At 38.2% G+C, this 12,755-nt stretch overlaps 1 protein-coding gene across 1 annotated transcript in view; it reads right to left on the bottom strand.

Annotated features, from left to right (window-relative positions):
• MYO1B (myosin IB) overlaps positions 1-12,755 on the bottom strand; it is a gene marked incomplete at its 5' end in the record, with an annotated part of 100,237 nt that overhangs the window by 25,244 nt on the left and 62,238 nt on the right. The window contains 5 exons of the mRNA XM_082484504.1: positions 393-593; positions 767-993; positions 3,080-3,280; positions 4,058-4,120; positions 5,609-5,713. Of these exons, the coding sequence (XP_082340630.1) occupies positions 393-593; positions 767-993; positions 3,080-3,280; positions 4,058-4,120; positions 5,609-5,713 (797 nt within the window). The remainder of the gene's footprint in view (positions 1-392; positions 594-766; positions 994-3,079; positions 3,281-4,057; positions 4,121-5,608; positions 5,714-12,755) is intronic.

A 12,755-nucleotide genomic window follows, 5' to 3' on the forward strand; every position in this document is an offset into this window, starting at 1 on the left:
AGTCTCTCCCTCTGCCTTTCTTTCAGGCCCATATCAGTAAAGGCTGCAATATAGTCTAAAAACAACGTGTTCTCCTTGCTCACATGCAAACTTTTTTCCATTAGTAGATTAGTTCACTACTAGAATCATCTCCTTTGCCAAAGGACTGTAATCTTTAGCCTACTGAAAAGTATAGGTTTCCAGTGAATGAACTCATCCAAAAAGATACTAAGGAACAACATACAAGTAAAACACTTGAGCCACACCGGCTTAGTTTTTAATTTAATTTTAAAATATTTGTTCATTAGTTCATTAAATTTAAAAAAAAATAATAATTAAAAAATCAGAACATGTGTAAGATAGTGATTTCAATCATTGGAACAGGACAGGTAAGAATACTGATGTTTTCCTACCTGGCTGGCCCTCTCCAGTGGGGCCACGTCTGCTTACACAGCATTTTGTACCTTTCCAGGCAAGGCTCGTACGCCTGCCTGAACGCATAACCTGCCCTTCTGACCCGGACGTTCTCCAGAAGACCAAGGTAGCGGATCTGGTGGCACACCAGGGCATCATTGAAAACGTGCGCAGCCTTTTTGTCATTGGGTTTGATGCACCTGGAGAGGGAAACAAACAGGGACACTTGTTTGCAGCACTCTACGTGTCAACAACTATTATTGCGAGTTTATACCATAGATTTCAATAGTTTAACCTTGGATAATTTTTTTTTTTTTTTTTTTTACCTTCGCCAAACATAAATTCACCAAAGTTTTGTCACAGGGTAATTTACCTAATGTAGTTTGGATTTTTTGTCTGAAGATTTTTCATCAGGGTAGCAACCGAAGCCTTGAACTGTGAACCTGCCGTCGGTGGTCTCTTTAGATTGATCTTAGCGGGGTTACCTTCTGGGAACAGCGCTTTAATAAGAGAGTGACTGGCCTTCCACATGGCCTGGGAGAGGTCACGGTACAGAAGATCATTATTTTTGTCAACAAATCCTTCCACCTGGTACATAACCTGAACAATACAGAAGAGTCTCATCAGACCATGTTTTGAACTACAACACAGGCCAATTCAAAATTGAACCAAGAAATTGATTTCTCCTCCTTTCTCCCTATCCAAAACAAACTAAAGACATTTCAGCTTTCCTTTTAAATTTGACATTTGGAAGACACTTTGTCAGATAAAATTTCTGTGAACATGCTTCCTGAGAAAGATGCATTTTTTCACACTGCTAACAGTTCTTTGCGCTGATCAATTCTGGTTTCTGAAATAGAAAAACCCCTTCTTCTGTGATAACTCTGATACACCACTGCTTGCCAATACTCCAAAACAATCCTTTTTTTGGCTGACAAAAGGTTTTCTCCCTCTCTTTTGAAACACAACAGCAAAAAAAATACCCTTTCCCTTCAAAGTACTAATGCTTACACTATTCGCCTAACTAAAACAAGATATGAAATATCACCTTTTGATATTGCAGCAGCCAGTAGCTATGTGCGCAGTCCGCAGGGGACTGTTATTTTAAAGGACTTTTACCAGGAAAACAGTCCAATGACAACAAGTATGAATGCAAAGCTCTGACCTGCAGCTGGAGACCCAGGAGGCATCCAGGGGAACTTGGAATCTCAGACTGCTACTGGCTTTTTTTAATTTTTGAGGGTAGGGAATTTACTTTGATTAATTTTGACAAGTCATCCAGCTGGTAATACAGATTCTTCAGCTTCGTGATTTCTCAGTTCTGTGTAGATATGTACTATGTACACAGAATACTGAATAATACTGATACTGACATAGCCATATTTTACACAACAGCAAGTGACTGAGCACTCAGGTGGCATTTTTCTTTGGAGTACACATTTCTGTTTCTGACAGGTGTGGTAAATGCCATTACTGCAAAAACCTGTTCATATGAACTTGCCTGTATTTCATAAAAGGAGAATCAAACTTTTGTTGTCCAGTGACTAGATCAAAATGTTCTCAGTTGAGGATGGAAAAACAACATTCCTCCCAAAATAGGAGGAATTCACGGACTGTTCTACTGGGTAAGTGAATGCCAGTAACGATCAAAGACCCCCATTCCCTGCTAAGACAGTATGTTTGCAGTCACCAATTCACTTGGAATTTGGACAACCAAAGAAGTTTCTAAGTATTAATCCCTGATAGATTATATGCAATTACAAAATATTCTTAGCAAATACATCATGTAAAGTTAATGGATACCTGCCTCAATGGCAGAAAGTATGATATTTCCAGCACTATTTTGAGTGAGCAAATTATTGAGCTATTCAAAATGGTAAGATTGGGAAAAAGTAAAAAAATAGGGAAATATTAAACAATCCTAGCAAAACAGAACACTTTCCAAATATTAATTAGTATGTGAAACTAACAGTTCAGCAAATTCAAACAAGAGGTACAGTTTTAATGCCTATGCTTACTTTTAATTCTTTTAAAATAAGTTATCGTCTTTTTACAAATGTAATGATTTTGATTTTCATTAATAAAAAGTCATACTGAATCACACATCAAAAACTATCAGACTTGTATTTATTCATACTGCTTACGTTGTAAAAAGCAAATACATTTGCAAGCCCTCTGTATAGCTTTCTCTTCCATCTGTTTAAACACACAAGCTGTCAAAATAAACTCAGTTCCCTCAAATGTACAAAAACTCCACTTTCTCATCAACATGACTAAGGACTTCAGTGACAAAGAACATGTTTTCCAAAATATCTTGCCTTCAGATCTGTGTGAATTTTTGTCATTCTAAACAACGTTTTTATTTCCAGAGACCCAGCAGCACAAGCAGTTCACCATCAAAGCACGCGGGACATCTTTCTCCTTTGCTGAAAGGAGTACTGCCCTTGATTTCAACTAGAGCAGCACGATCTCTGAAAACCTTCCAGCCCAAATGATGAATCTTAGGCTTAAGACAGAAAAGATTAAGACAGGTCTGGATTTTTTGGTCAACTTTTGACTCAAGCAATTCTCCTCCATTACTGTAACAACATTTAATGAACAAAGAGCCTCCCCACTGTACCAAACCTAGGCTTCACACAGGTACAACACCATCCAAACACCGCGTACGCCTCACTTCAGCAGGTACCTTGCCAGCGTAATGCTGAATCCTGAAGCAGCTGTGAGGCAAGGAGGTGTCGTTGAGGAACCGGGAGCACTTGCTCATCCTGCTCTCAAAATGCTGGTGGGTGGCACAGACTTGGTTCAGTTTTTCTAAAAAGGTGTCATCAGTAACAGTTCCTGGTCTCAGGCATTCTTCGTCTAGCATGGCCAGGATTCCAGTTTGGTTCTGAAGATGGAAGACAAGAGCTTTAGTGTTTGTTTCCATCACGTTTTCATCAAGGCCTAAAAAGGAGACCGCTCTCTCCTGTTTGACTTCTGCTACTCAGAAAAATATTCTTCAAGCCGTCTCAAAGTTAGGTTCTTTTCCTCATCCCCATTTCCAACAGATTTTTAGTATTTGTGTTTTTGAAAGACTGCCTCTGAGATCTGAATGTTGAACTTCACGTTGGAATTTTGTGTCGTTTACTCAGACTGTAGAAACTTCAACTTAACTGAAAGTAGCCAAGTTTATGGGTAAAACCAACATACGTCTTATGTTAAGGGTTAAAAAATGTTCTTTTCCGATTTTTAAGGAATTTTATCTTTCTTGCTGTGCTAAGTCTATAGGAAGTCCTTTTATTAGATACAAGTACTTTCTGTACCTAAAGCACTCAGTAACAAGTCATTGAGTTTTCTCGTTTCCATACAAAAAGAAATGTTCTTTACAATGCAGTATCTGATACTGAAAACAGCACTAAAAAAGTAAACATTTAAGGGTTGTTTGGTGGTTTTTACTTTTTTTTTTGCATAGGTGCTGCTGAACATTTCTAAAAAAGTAACATATAGGTTTATAAAAAATATTTTATTTAGTAAAATAAATTTTTACCATACAAAATAAGATGACTAATATGATGAGTGGCTTGTTTTATAAAATCGAAACGCATGAGCATGTGTACAGACTTTACAGCTAAATTGAATCCATGCATTAAAAAATTATTCAGAGAGATTCTTGAACATAACTTACATTTTCTATTAGGTCACAAATTATAGCGTTGTTGAAATATTCAATATGAGTCCATTCAATCCCCTATTAGAAAAAAACAAACACACACATGAACAGGAAAACAATCAAGAGAGCTTTTCCTCCAGGCAATTTAAATTATATTCATTAACTGAGATACTACTTTCAAATTTAATTCTATATGCTTCCCAACATTTAACTTATCAAGAAAGAAATGCAATCATCTACTACTAACAGCATCTGCGCAAAATGACCGTCCTTGAGCGGCTGCCAAACCCACTCGCCATTCCTTTCCCCCACCCGTGTCAGCTTCCCATGCACTCCCCGGGCACCCTGCCAGGCTCCTCCCGCCACCCGCCCACCCCACCACCGCTCTGCCCACGCTCCCACTGGTCATAAGGACATAAGCCCATTTCACTGCAAGCATCCGAGATCAAAATTTCTAAGCTCTTAGTTGGCTTTTTTTAACGGGAGGAAGAAAGAGAGCTAAATTTAGATGAGGTATCTGAAAAATCTGGAGTCTGGCTGTTGTTCAGATACTCCTAATATCCTAATTTTTTCAAATATCAGTGATAATATTTCCAGGATGAGATGCTAGTGTATCAGGAGGTAACACTGGTAGGGCAAAGGACTGGAAAAAGAAAATATTCATTTCATTCTTAATTTGCATTCTGCAGTACTTCTTACAGTTTAGTTTTTTCAGAGCATTTGAAATATCATTCAAGAACTAAATTGCAGTAGTGATGTTGAGAGTTTCACCACAGAATGCAAAAAGATAAAAGACATGCCCAAACTTCATATTGTCCTTGGGATTTTACAGCAAGAACTTTATTCAATTTTTAAAAACGTTTACCCAGCAAAATGGTATCATCCAATTTGAGTTCAGACATTGTATGCGAGCTTCTACAGCTGTGAGCTGGTATGTTGTCTGAACTCTGTGTATCACAGGGAGTACTGCTAAAACTTATTAAAACTTTAACTTGACGTTCACTCACAGAATACCATCAAACACCGGAATCTGGGCTCCAAAGCATATCTTAAATTTACCCATAAAGTTCACACAGCTCCCTTCAATACTTAACTGAAAGAAAATAAGAACCAAAATCTATTTGAAGTTTCTTTCATCTTGCATGCTCTTTATTTCACCCACCCAATTCCCTTTTGAAACAGGATTAGCTGTGGCTGCTGTTGGGATGTATCCTAGATGCTGCTGCGTAATCCAAAACACAGGCTATAGGGTAATGGCATTAATGCCAGAAAGCAATATTAGTCTTCTAATAATTAGGCTTTACTCAGAACTGCCAGTCATTGCTGCCAATGAATGAGAGTTGGGTCTGGTCTATACCTGGAGAACTCAGAATGTCCAACAAAATCAAACCCAACTTTTTTTTGCTTAATGTAACTACCACCCGGTCCCACACAAACACACGCCAGGCCTGTGGTCAAAAAGTGACTTGGTTCCCTGAAAAGAATTTCCACCATGCATGCCTGTGTATCTTCATTTCAGGGACAACGGGAAGAGGAGAGGATAAGGAAACAGCCATTAAGTATTACCTCTCGGATGTATTCCTCCTGCTCTTCTTTGAGGGTTAGTTCAATGAAGATCTGCTGCAACTTCTCATTACAGTAGTTGATAATGAATTGCTCAAAGCTGTTGTCCTGTCAGATAAAACATGTTTGCATTTACTGTTGTGTAAACACCCTGGAACTCAGCTGGAGTACGTTACCGCAGCAGCTGCAAGTCAACAAGTCGCCTTCCAGCTTTGCAATGTGATGGTTTGAGTAATATTTCATTGAGAATGAGATTAGTTTGGAAATTTTAGACCAAATCCTTCCCTGAGGCTTCCTCCATTGGGAGGGACAAAAACTCTGTAGGTTTATATTCACAATGCCCCCGTATGGGTTCCTTGGAAGGGGTCATATGGAGGCCTGTGGTGTCAGGGAATAAAAACCAAAAGTTTTGCTTGCACTAATCTGTCCCCATGTGTAAAATGTAGTCTCCTGTAGGTTCTGATAAATAAAATTATGATGGTAGCATTAGCTCTTTTCCAACCAGGATCATTCAGTAGCAAATACAGCATCCTATTTCACTACAGACCGAGGCACAAGCTGCTATTCTGGTTGCAGCTGAGCCTGGGTTCAGAGATTATTGTCTCCAGAGGTCAACCCACCTCCTCCCTGCCAAACTGCTCATGTAATTGCCGCATGAAATGGTGGGAATTAAAAGAACTTTATCAACCAAAAAATCCTTTAAAAGGCTAATTCATATAAAACTGGGTTAGGGAGCAAGCCTGCGGGTGACCCTTTGCAGAAGGGACCAGGGAAGGAGGGGCAGGGGGTGGGAAGGCTGCTCAGCGACTGCAGCCACGGCAGCTTTCTCCATCGCAGCTGCACGGCAGGACTGCTGCAGGAGCAGGATTGTGACACTACAGCCTCATGCTTCCAGAGGGACACACGTCAGCATCGGAAGCGGTGGCCGCAGTGAGCCCCTAAACACCACTGATAAAGCCCTCAGGCTCAAGTCAGCTGAAGTTTTACTGTTAACATCACCAGGGCCGGGACTGCAGCATAAAAACTGTGGTTCACCACTTCGTTATCTTAAATGAGTGCAAGTTTGGTGGCCAGGTGCCTGTTTTAAGGACCAATTTAAAATGCCCCTTTCAAAGAAAGGGGGAACAGCAGCTTCACTTTTTTTTTTCCAGTGCTTGAAAGAGTCATTAATATTGTAAGAATTCCATACGTGTATCTGCAGAAATAACTGCAATCAAGAGTAATTTTGGATATCCACTACTGATCTTATCTTCTCAGCTTTGGGGTTGTGGGGTTCCTTCCCCTCCGCCCTTTCTTTTTTCCCCCCTTTCTTAATCAGTAGTCATCAAGAACGCTTTGGTTATTTAGGAAGCCCGAAAATTTGCAGAATAAACCCCTATGCCTTTTTACACTATCAGATAAGTCTGCTATACAACACCTGTGAAGCTCAAGTTATGACGACAGATTTTTTTATGACTAAGGCCAACTACAATCATTTAAATGTTTAAATTAAGGATCTGGTTCTAAAATGAGATTAAGAACACACAAGCAGATTAGAAAATATTGAGGTAGCACAGATTACTTTTATCATTTTAGTTTTAGGTAAAGCAAAATCATAGCTGATCACCAAACTTTCTCAGCCACATCAAACTGCCCCTCACACCAGCTGCAATTATCAATCAGAGATTGCAAAACTTGCATAGCTCTAGATGAGAAAGTTAAAATTTGGCATGCATCAAAATCAGCACTGCAAACAAGTCATACTTACTGCATTCTGTTGCAAAAAGAAATTACATAAACTGCAGTCAGTACTTATACTACTTCTATAACAACACAGAATATAAGACATCTATTAGCATTTATTTGGGGTACCAAGTAGATCAATCTTTTTATCAGACTCATACCTGTAGGTCACTGAAAATGTGAAGAACTACACAAGTGCTATATATTACTTTTTTTGTAGATGAGTGTGTCTTTGCGTATCCAAAAATTATAAAATAAACCAAGGGATTGAGGCACTTCAAAGTCTAACACAGAACAACAATCTCGCATTGTCACATCTCTAAATCACCATATATCTTTTGTCTCAAAAAGCCATATATGTAACCTTTGGTAAACAAATCTCAGTAAAGGGAGAGGAGATGGGGAAGGGAAGAAAGAGAACTGGAAGAAGAATGAGTAAAAGTTTATTTGACACATTCAGATAAGGCCATCGCTTTCGATAATACTGAGTTTGAAGTAAAAGGACCCCGACTGACACATCACCCTGGCAAAAAGGAAGGGTAAAATACACTCTGCACATCCTCCTGCCAGGCACATGTCACCCAACACAGAAAGATTGTTTCTCCAAAAGACCATTTTATTCCGACTACAAGGAATGCAGGACTTTTCACTCACCTATTATACACAGTCTTCACCTTCAAAAGAGGATGGAAACGAGACTGAAAATCCAGCTAAACTATCTGACTAAAATGTCATTAACAATGTATTAAAGCAATTGCTAGATGCTTTCCTGATTTGCTATGTATCTGCGATATTTATGGTTAGAGAGTGGTAAGAAAGTCAAACCAAAATCCACAGAGTTCTTCACAAATCACTCACTAAGCTATGAAATCCTATTTGACATTGCCAAGCCACTGAAAATTGCTATTCCAGGAAAAAAGTCATTGAAGAGCAGTAGCAATTTTGGTCTTTACGTATGATACAGAGCAAAAGGCTAACAGTTAATTACAGCAAAGAAAATGAGGAAAAATGTTTGGAATTACTGAAATTCTCAAAACACTTAACTCTGAACAGACCAGAAGACATCTGGTAAATTAAATACACTTCAGAAAGAGGCATTTCCTACAGGTATTAAGAAACACAGTATGAAAAAAATGATTAGAGTGCTTATCTCTGTACATATCTGAATAAGGCAACAGAGGTTCTGTGAATTTATTCTCCCTTATTGCATATCTATAATTTTTTATTATGTAAAGGCTTCACAGATCATAGATGAATGCTTACAAATTAATTGCCCCCCAATATTTTAATGAAGACTCCTAGAAATTAATACGTTAGAACTAGAAGTGACCCAAAGGACTTCTGACATTGTTTTTTAGAAGACAATAACGAGCAGTTAATATCAGTGACAGCAAAGCACTAATTCAGGAGAAAGAAGCTGGGAGGATCCAGCCATCAAGAGATTGTACTTGCTCCTTATCCTGTCATTAAGTGACAGAAAGGGTTTTGACAAGCATAGAAGCAGCACGGTCAGACCCAAAATTTCAGGAGGAGTTAGTAAATTCAAATTTGCTTAGGAAATTTTAGGAAAAAAAAAAAAAAAATTAAGACCAGTAATTCTTAAAGCGTCAGCTGCTCTTCCAGGCTGCACTTCTGCTATTCTAATGTTGAAAGCATCACTTCAATCCCTGCATTTTTATAGCAGCATTTCAAACTATCCCTTTGAAATCACTGTGGAATACAAAATATAACCTTTCGGGAAGAAAAAACACCCACTTAGACTCTCAAATTAAATTAAAGGTGCTGGGAAACAGAATGTCACCTGAGATAGGCTTAAAGTCATGTCAAATTTATAGCTACAGATCAGCCAACCACCCTCAGCTTATCCTCTCAATCTTTTATCAGATGCAACAATAAATTTAGACAAGTAGAAAAATTCACTGACAAAAATCAAAGCCTACTTCACCATGTTTTTCACTTCACAAATAATGGTCTCTTGCTCACACAGATTTATTCTTTATCAACCTTCAAACTACTGGGCATCAGGGTGGCATTTCATGAATAGCAAGTTTTTTGAATTCTAAAAAACTCTACTCCATGCAAAAATATAGTTCTTATACACATAAGCAGGTCATGATGTTGTACTCACTCAGGTTGTTAGAGTCAACCATGAAAAGATAAAAAGTTCTAGTTCTGAACCACTGCAATTACATATATTACATACAGGTGCTTGAAAGTCTAAGGAAAATATTTTTTCTTCCTTAATATTTTACCTAATTCCTTATTTGGAAGATTCCAGTCATGGAATCATCTGAGAAAACATATATTGATGTTCCTGACCTTATACATTGTTATACCAGTAAAACACCAATAGCAAACCATCAAAATAAAATTATCTAAAAAATAAAAGTAAAATTAGGCTAAAAGTCTCTCACTGGTGAATGTTTCCATATGCTGATGTTGTCATGTCCTGCATTAGATTTACGAACACAAAATATGTAAACCAGGGCATTTTCCTATGAAAACCAACTACCTTCTAACCTTCTCTCCCCATATAAAATTCAAATTCACTTTTGAGTACCCAGATTCCAGTTATTTGCAGAGACACTGAGGCAACTAAGACACCTACTTTAAACTGAAAACTGTGTACTTTTCCATACTAAAAGGTAGGGATAAACTTTTATCTTCCACCAGCCTAATGAAGTCCCAGTTTAAGTATTCCATTTTCTTGTGTCCTCTCCACTTTATTATGTTCCCCAAGTCAAGCGTATGTTGTTGATCCGAGTCTACAGACTTGGCTATATCATCAGTATCATGCGTATACAAGGTGTTTCTCAATATTTCATCTTCCTTCTTAATCTTTCATCACACCAGTTCTTGTTGGGAGCCAATTCAAAAATCTACATATTGCTCCCACACTGACAAAAAGGTCTTCAGCAACAGCTTTTCCAATACCTTATATGAACACATACAACTGAAAAATACATAAGAAGTATTTAAAGGAAAAGCATAATTTAAAACAAAACCTAAACATTTCAAGTCATGAGACTGTCTGTTGAAATCAACAGAACTAATGCCATTAAAATGAACTTTTTGACCAATATCGGGGGGAGAGGGGGAGGACGTACAGAGACTGATGCTTTTGTTCTAACACATACAGCCCCAGAAAATAACTTTTTGCAACATCAACGCAGCCCTGGGCTTCACAAGTCTCTGGCCACCTCATAATATAGGCAGGTGATAATAGGTAGTTCCATCAGCCCCTAGACTACTACTGAGGCTCCTAGAGAAAAAAACAGATGGCAAAAGAATGATGATAAAAGAGCAACATACTCGCTTCACTGAGATGAATGGTGAAACCAACCAGCAAATTTAATTTATATCCTACTGTCGTCTCTGGGGATAGGGATTTTTATGTATGACCACAGAAGCATAAGAGTTTATGAGATGAAACTAAGAAATACAAATGCTTGAAAAGGAAAATCAGCAAAATGGGGAAGGTGCATTTAAAGAAAATGAAAAAAGACGCTATTTTTATCTTAGAAAGCAATGAGCTACATGTGACCCAGTTACAACATTTCTTCTAATTTTCTGCAAAGTTAGTAAAAATATGTTATCAATATTTATCTCTTACTTTTCTGTTTCCCTATACAAACATTCAAGTAATCAAAATTAATTGAAAAATATCTCCTGTAAAGTAGAATAAGCTTTGTGCTTTTGTGTAAATATCTCTGTAGGCAAAGAACCAGAGAGGCATATCATTTAACTATAAATATTCCATGTGTATGTAATCGAACTATGTTTCAGTGTATCTAATGGAAGCAATCAGGGATTATCCATTTTCCATATTTGCGTAGTACAACCAGCTTCAGTCCTTATCGATGCTACTGGCACTGGTAGAGAACCAGGCACTCCGAAATCCATCTCGCTCGCAGCTGTGGTGTCCAGACACGCAGGTCTAAACCAAATTTGGAGTTGAAAGGGGCAAGAAACTACAGTGAATCTCGGTGCACACAATGCATGTGGGATCCACAGGGAAACCCAGGTACAATCACTTCAACAAACTCAGCCTGATAAATTACAGTCCTGGAACAACAGGAATTACAAATAGGCAAGACCCTACTGTATAATCTTATCCATTCCCCTACTAAGAAATAATAGCTGCTGTAGGGCAAAACGTTATTCTCACAAACTGAAGCAGAGCATTTGTGTATATTTGCTCCAGCATTTCAAACATTCCCTCTGTTGAAAACAGCCAGCCAAGGGATTTACTTCATAAACCGGTGTTTTGCAAAACAAGTCTCTCTACATTCTTAAATTATAATGTGATTAATTAAATGGTGATTAACTTCCTGGGATGAACCTCTGTTTCTGAGCATTCTAGCAGTTAAGGAAACTATTTCTTTAACTGTTTTTTTAAAAATCTCCACAGCACCTAGGAGTCCAACCAAGGGTCCCCCTCTGTAAAGCTCTGTAGTTGATCAATTATATATTAAAAATTCACTTCTCCTCTTTCACACTAGACTGGGCTTTGCCCTGTGCAATCAGATATCCTGATGAGCATCAGAAAAGGGTTGAACAATTTTGAACAAGAAATCTGTTTCAAGCTATAGTGCCTAGAAGAGATGGCCAGAAATCATGGTCTGGAGATTAAGGCAACTACCAAGACAACAGATATCCATGGTTGAGTTAGAGCCAAAGTCAAGACATGAAGAAAGGGTCCCCAGAGCCTAAAAGAATGAAAAAATGAAAAGATGAAGATAAAAGAAGATACCAATAAGCCAATTTCCTCCATAAGCTTTTTTTTTTCTCTCTAAGAAGTTGTCTTTCTAGCGAATAACTAGGCCCTTCTCCAGTAAAATCATCCTTGGGGAGTGAGGGGAAGGTCTCTGGGCCAGCAGCACTCTCTCACAGCTCGGCACACTCTGCAACTGTAATTTCCTTCATGTCATGAACAGCATAGAAAAAGGCAAAGCAACTATTCAGCAACTGGACCAAGCTGTTGTATAGGTTTATGGTAAAGGTCGAAATAGCTCCCCAATTTTTTCATGCCTTAAACATCTCAGAAAGGTATTTTCAATGTTTACCCTCTCCTTATTTGGTTACCTCCCTCTAAAAACAGGTAATTACCACAACTATGAACATGTTAATATAATGAAACTGTATTCTTCATATGTCTAACAGATTCCCTCAATAAAGATATTGGCATTTTATCCACGTCCAGATGACAGTTTACGTAGTACTTGCAATATGACCAAGCTTCTTCCCATTACCACAAGAGACTTACACAAGAAACAAGCTAATTGCTGTAAATAAATAGAAGCGCTATCAAAGTGCATCACAGACTGTGAGAAACGGACCTGGTTTTACTGCTGGGTAGCTTTTTTGGTTCTTTTATTGGTCGTATTTTATTTACTGACAGGTTTTATGCAGCTTGTGATGCATGCTG

The sequence above is a fragment of the Vanellus vanellus genome (assembly GCF_965231255.1).
Source record: "Vanellus vanellus genome assembly, chromosome: 5".
NCBI classification, from domain to species: Eukaryota; Metazoa; Chordata; class Aves; order Charadriiformes; family Charadriidae; genus Vanellus; species Vanellus vanellus.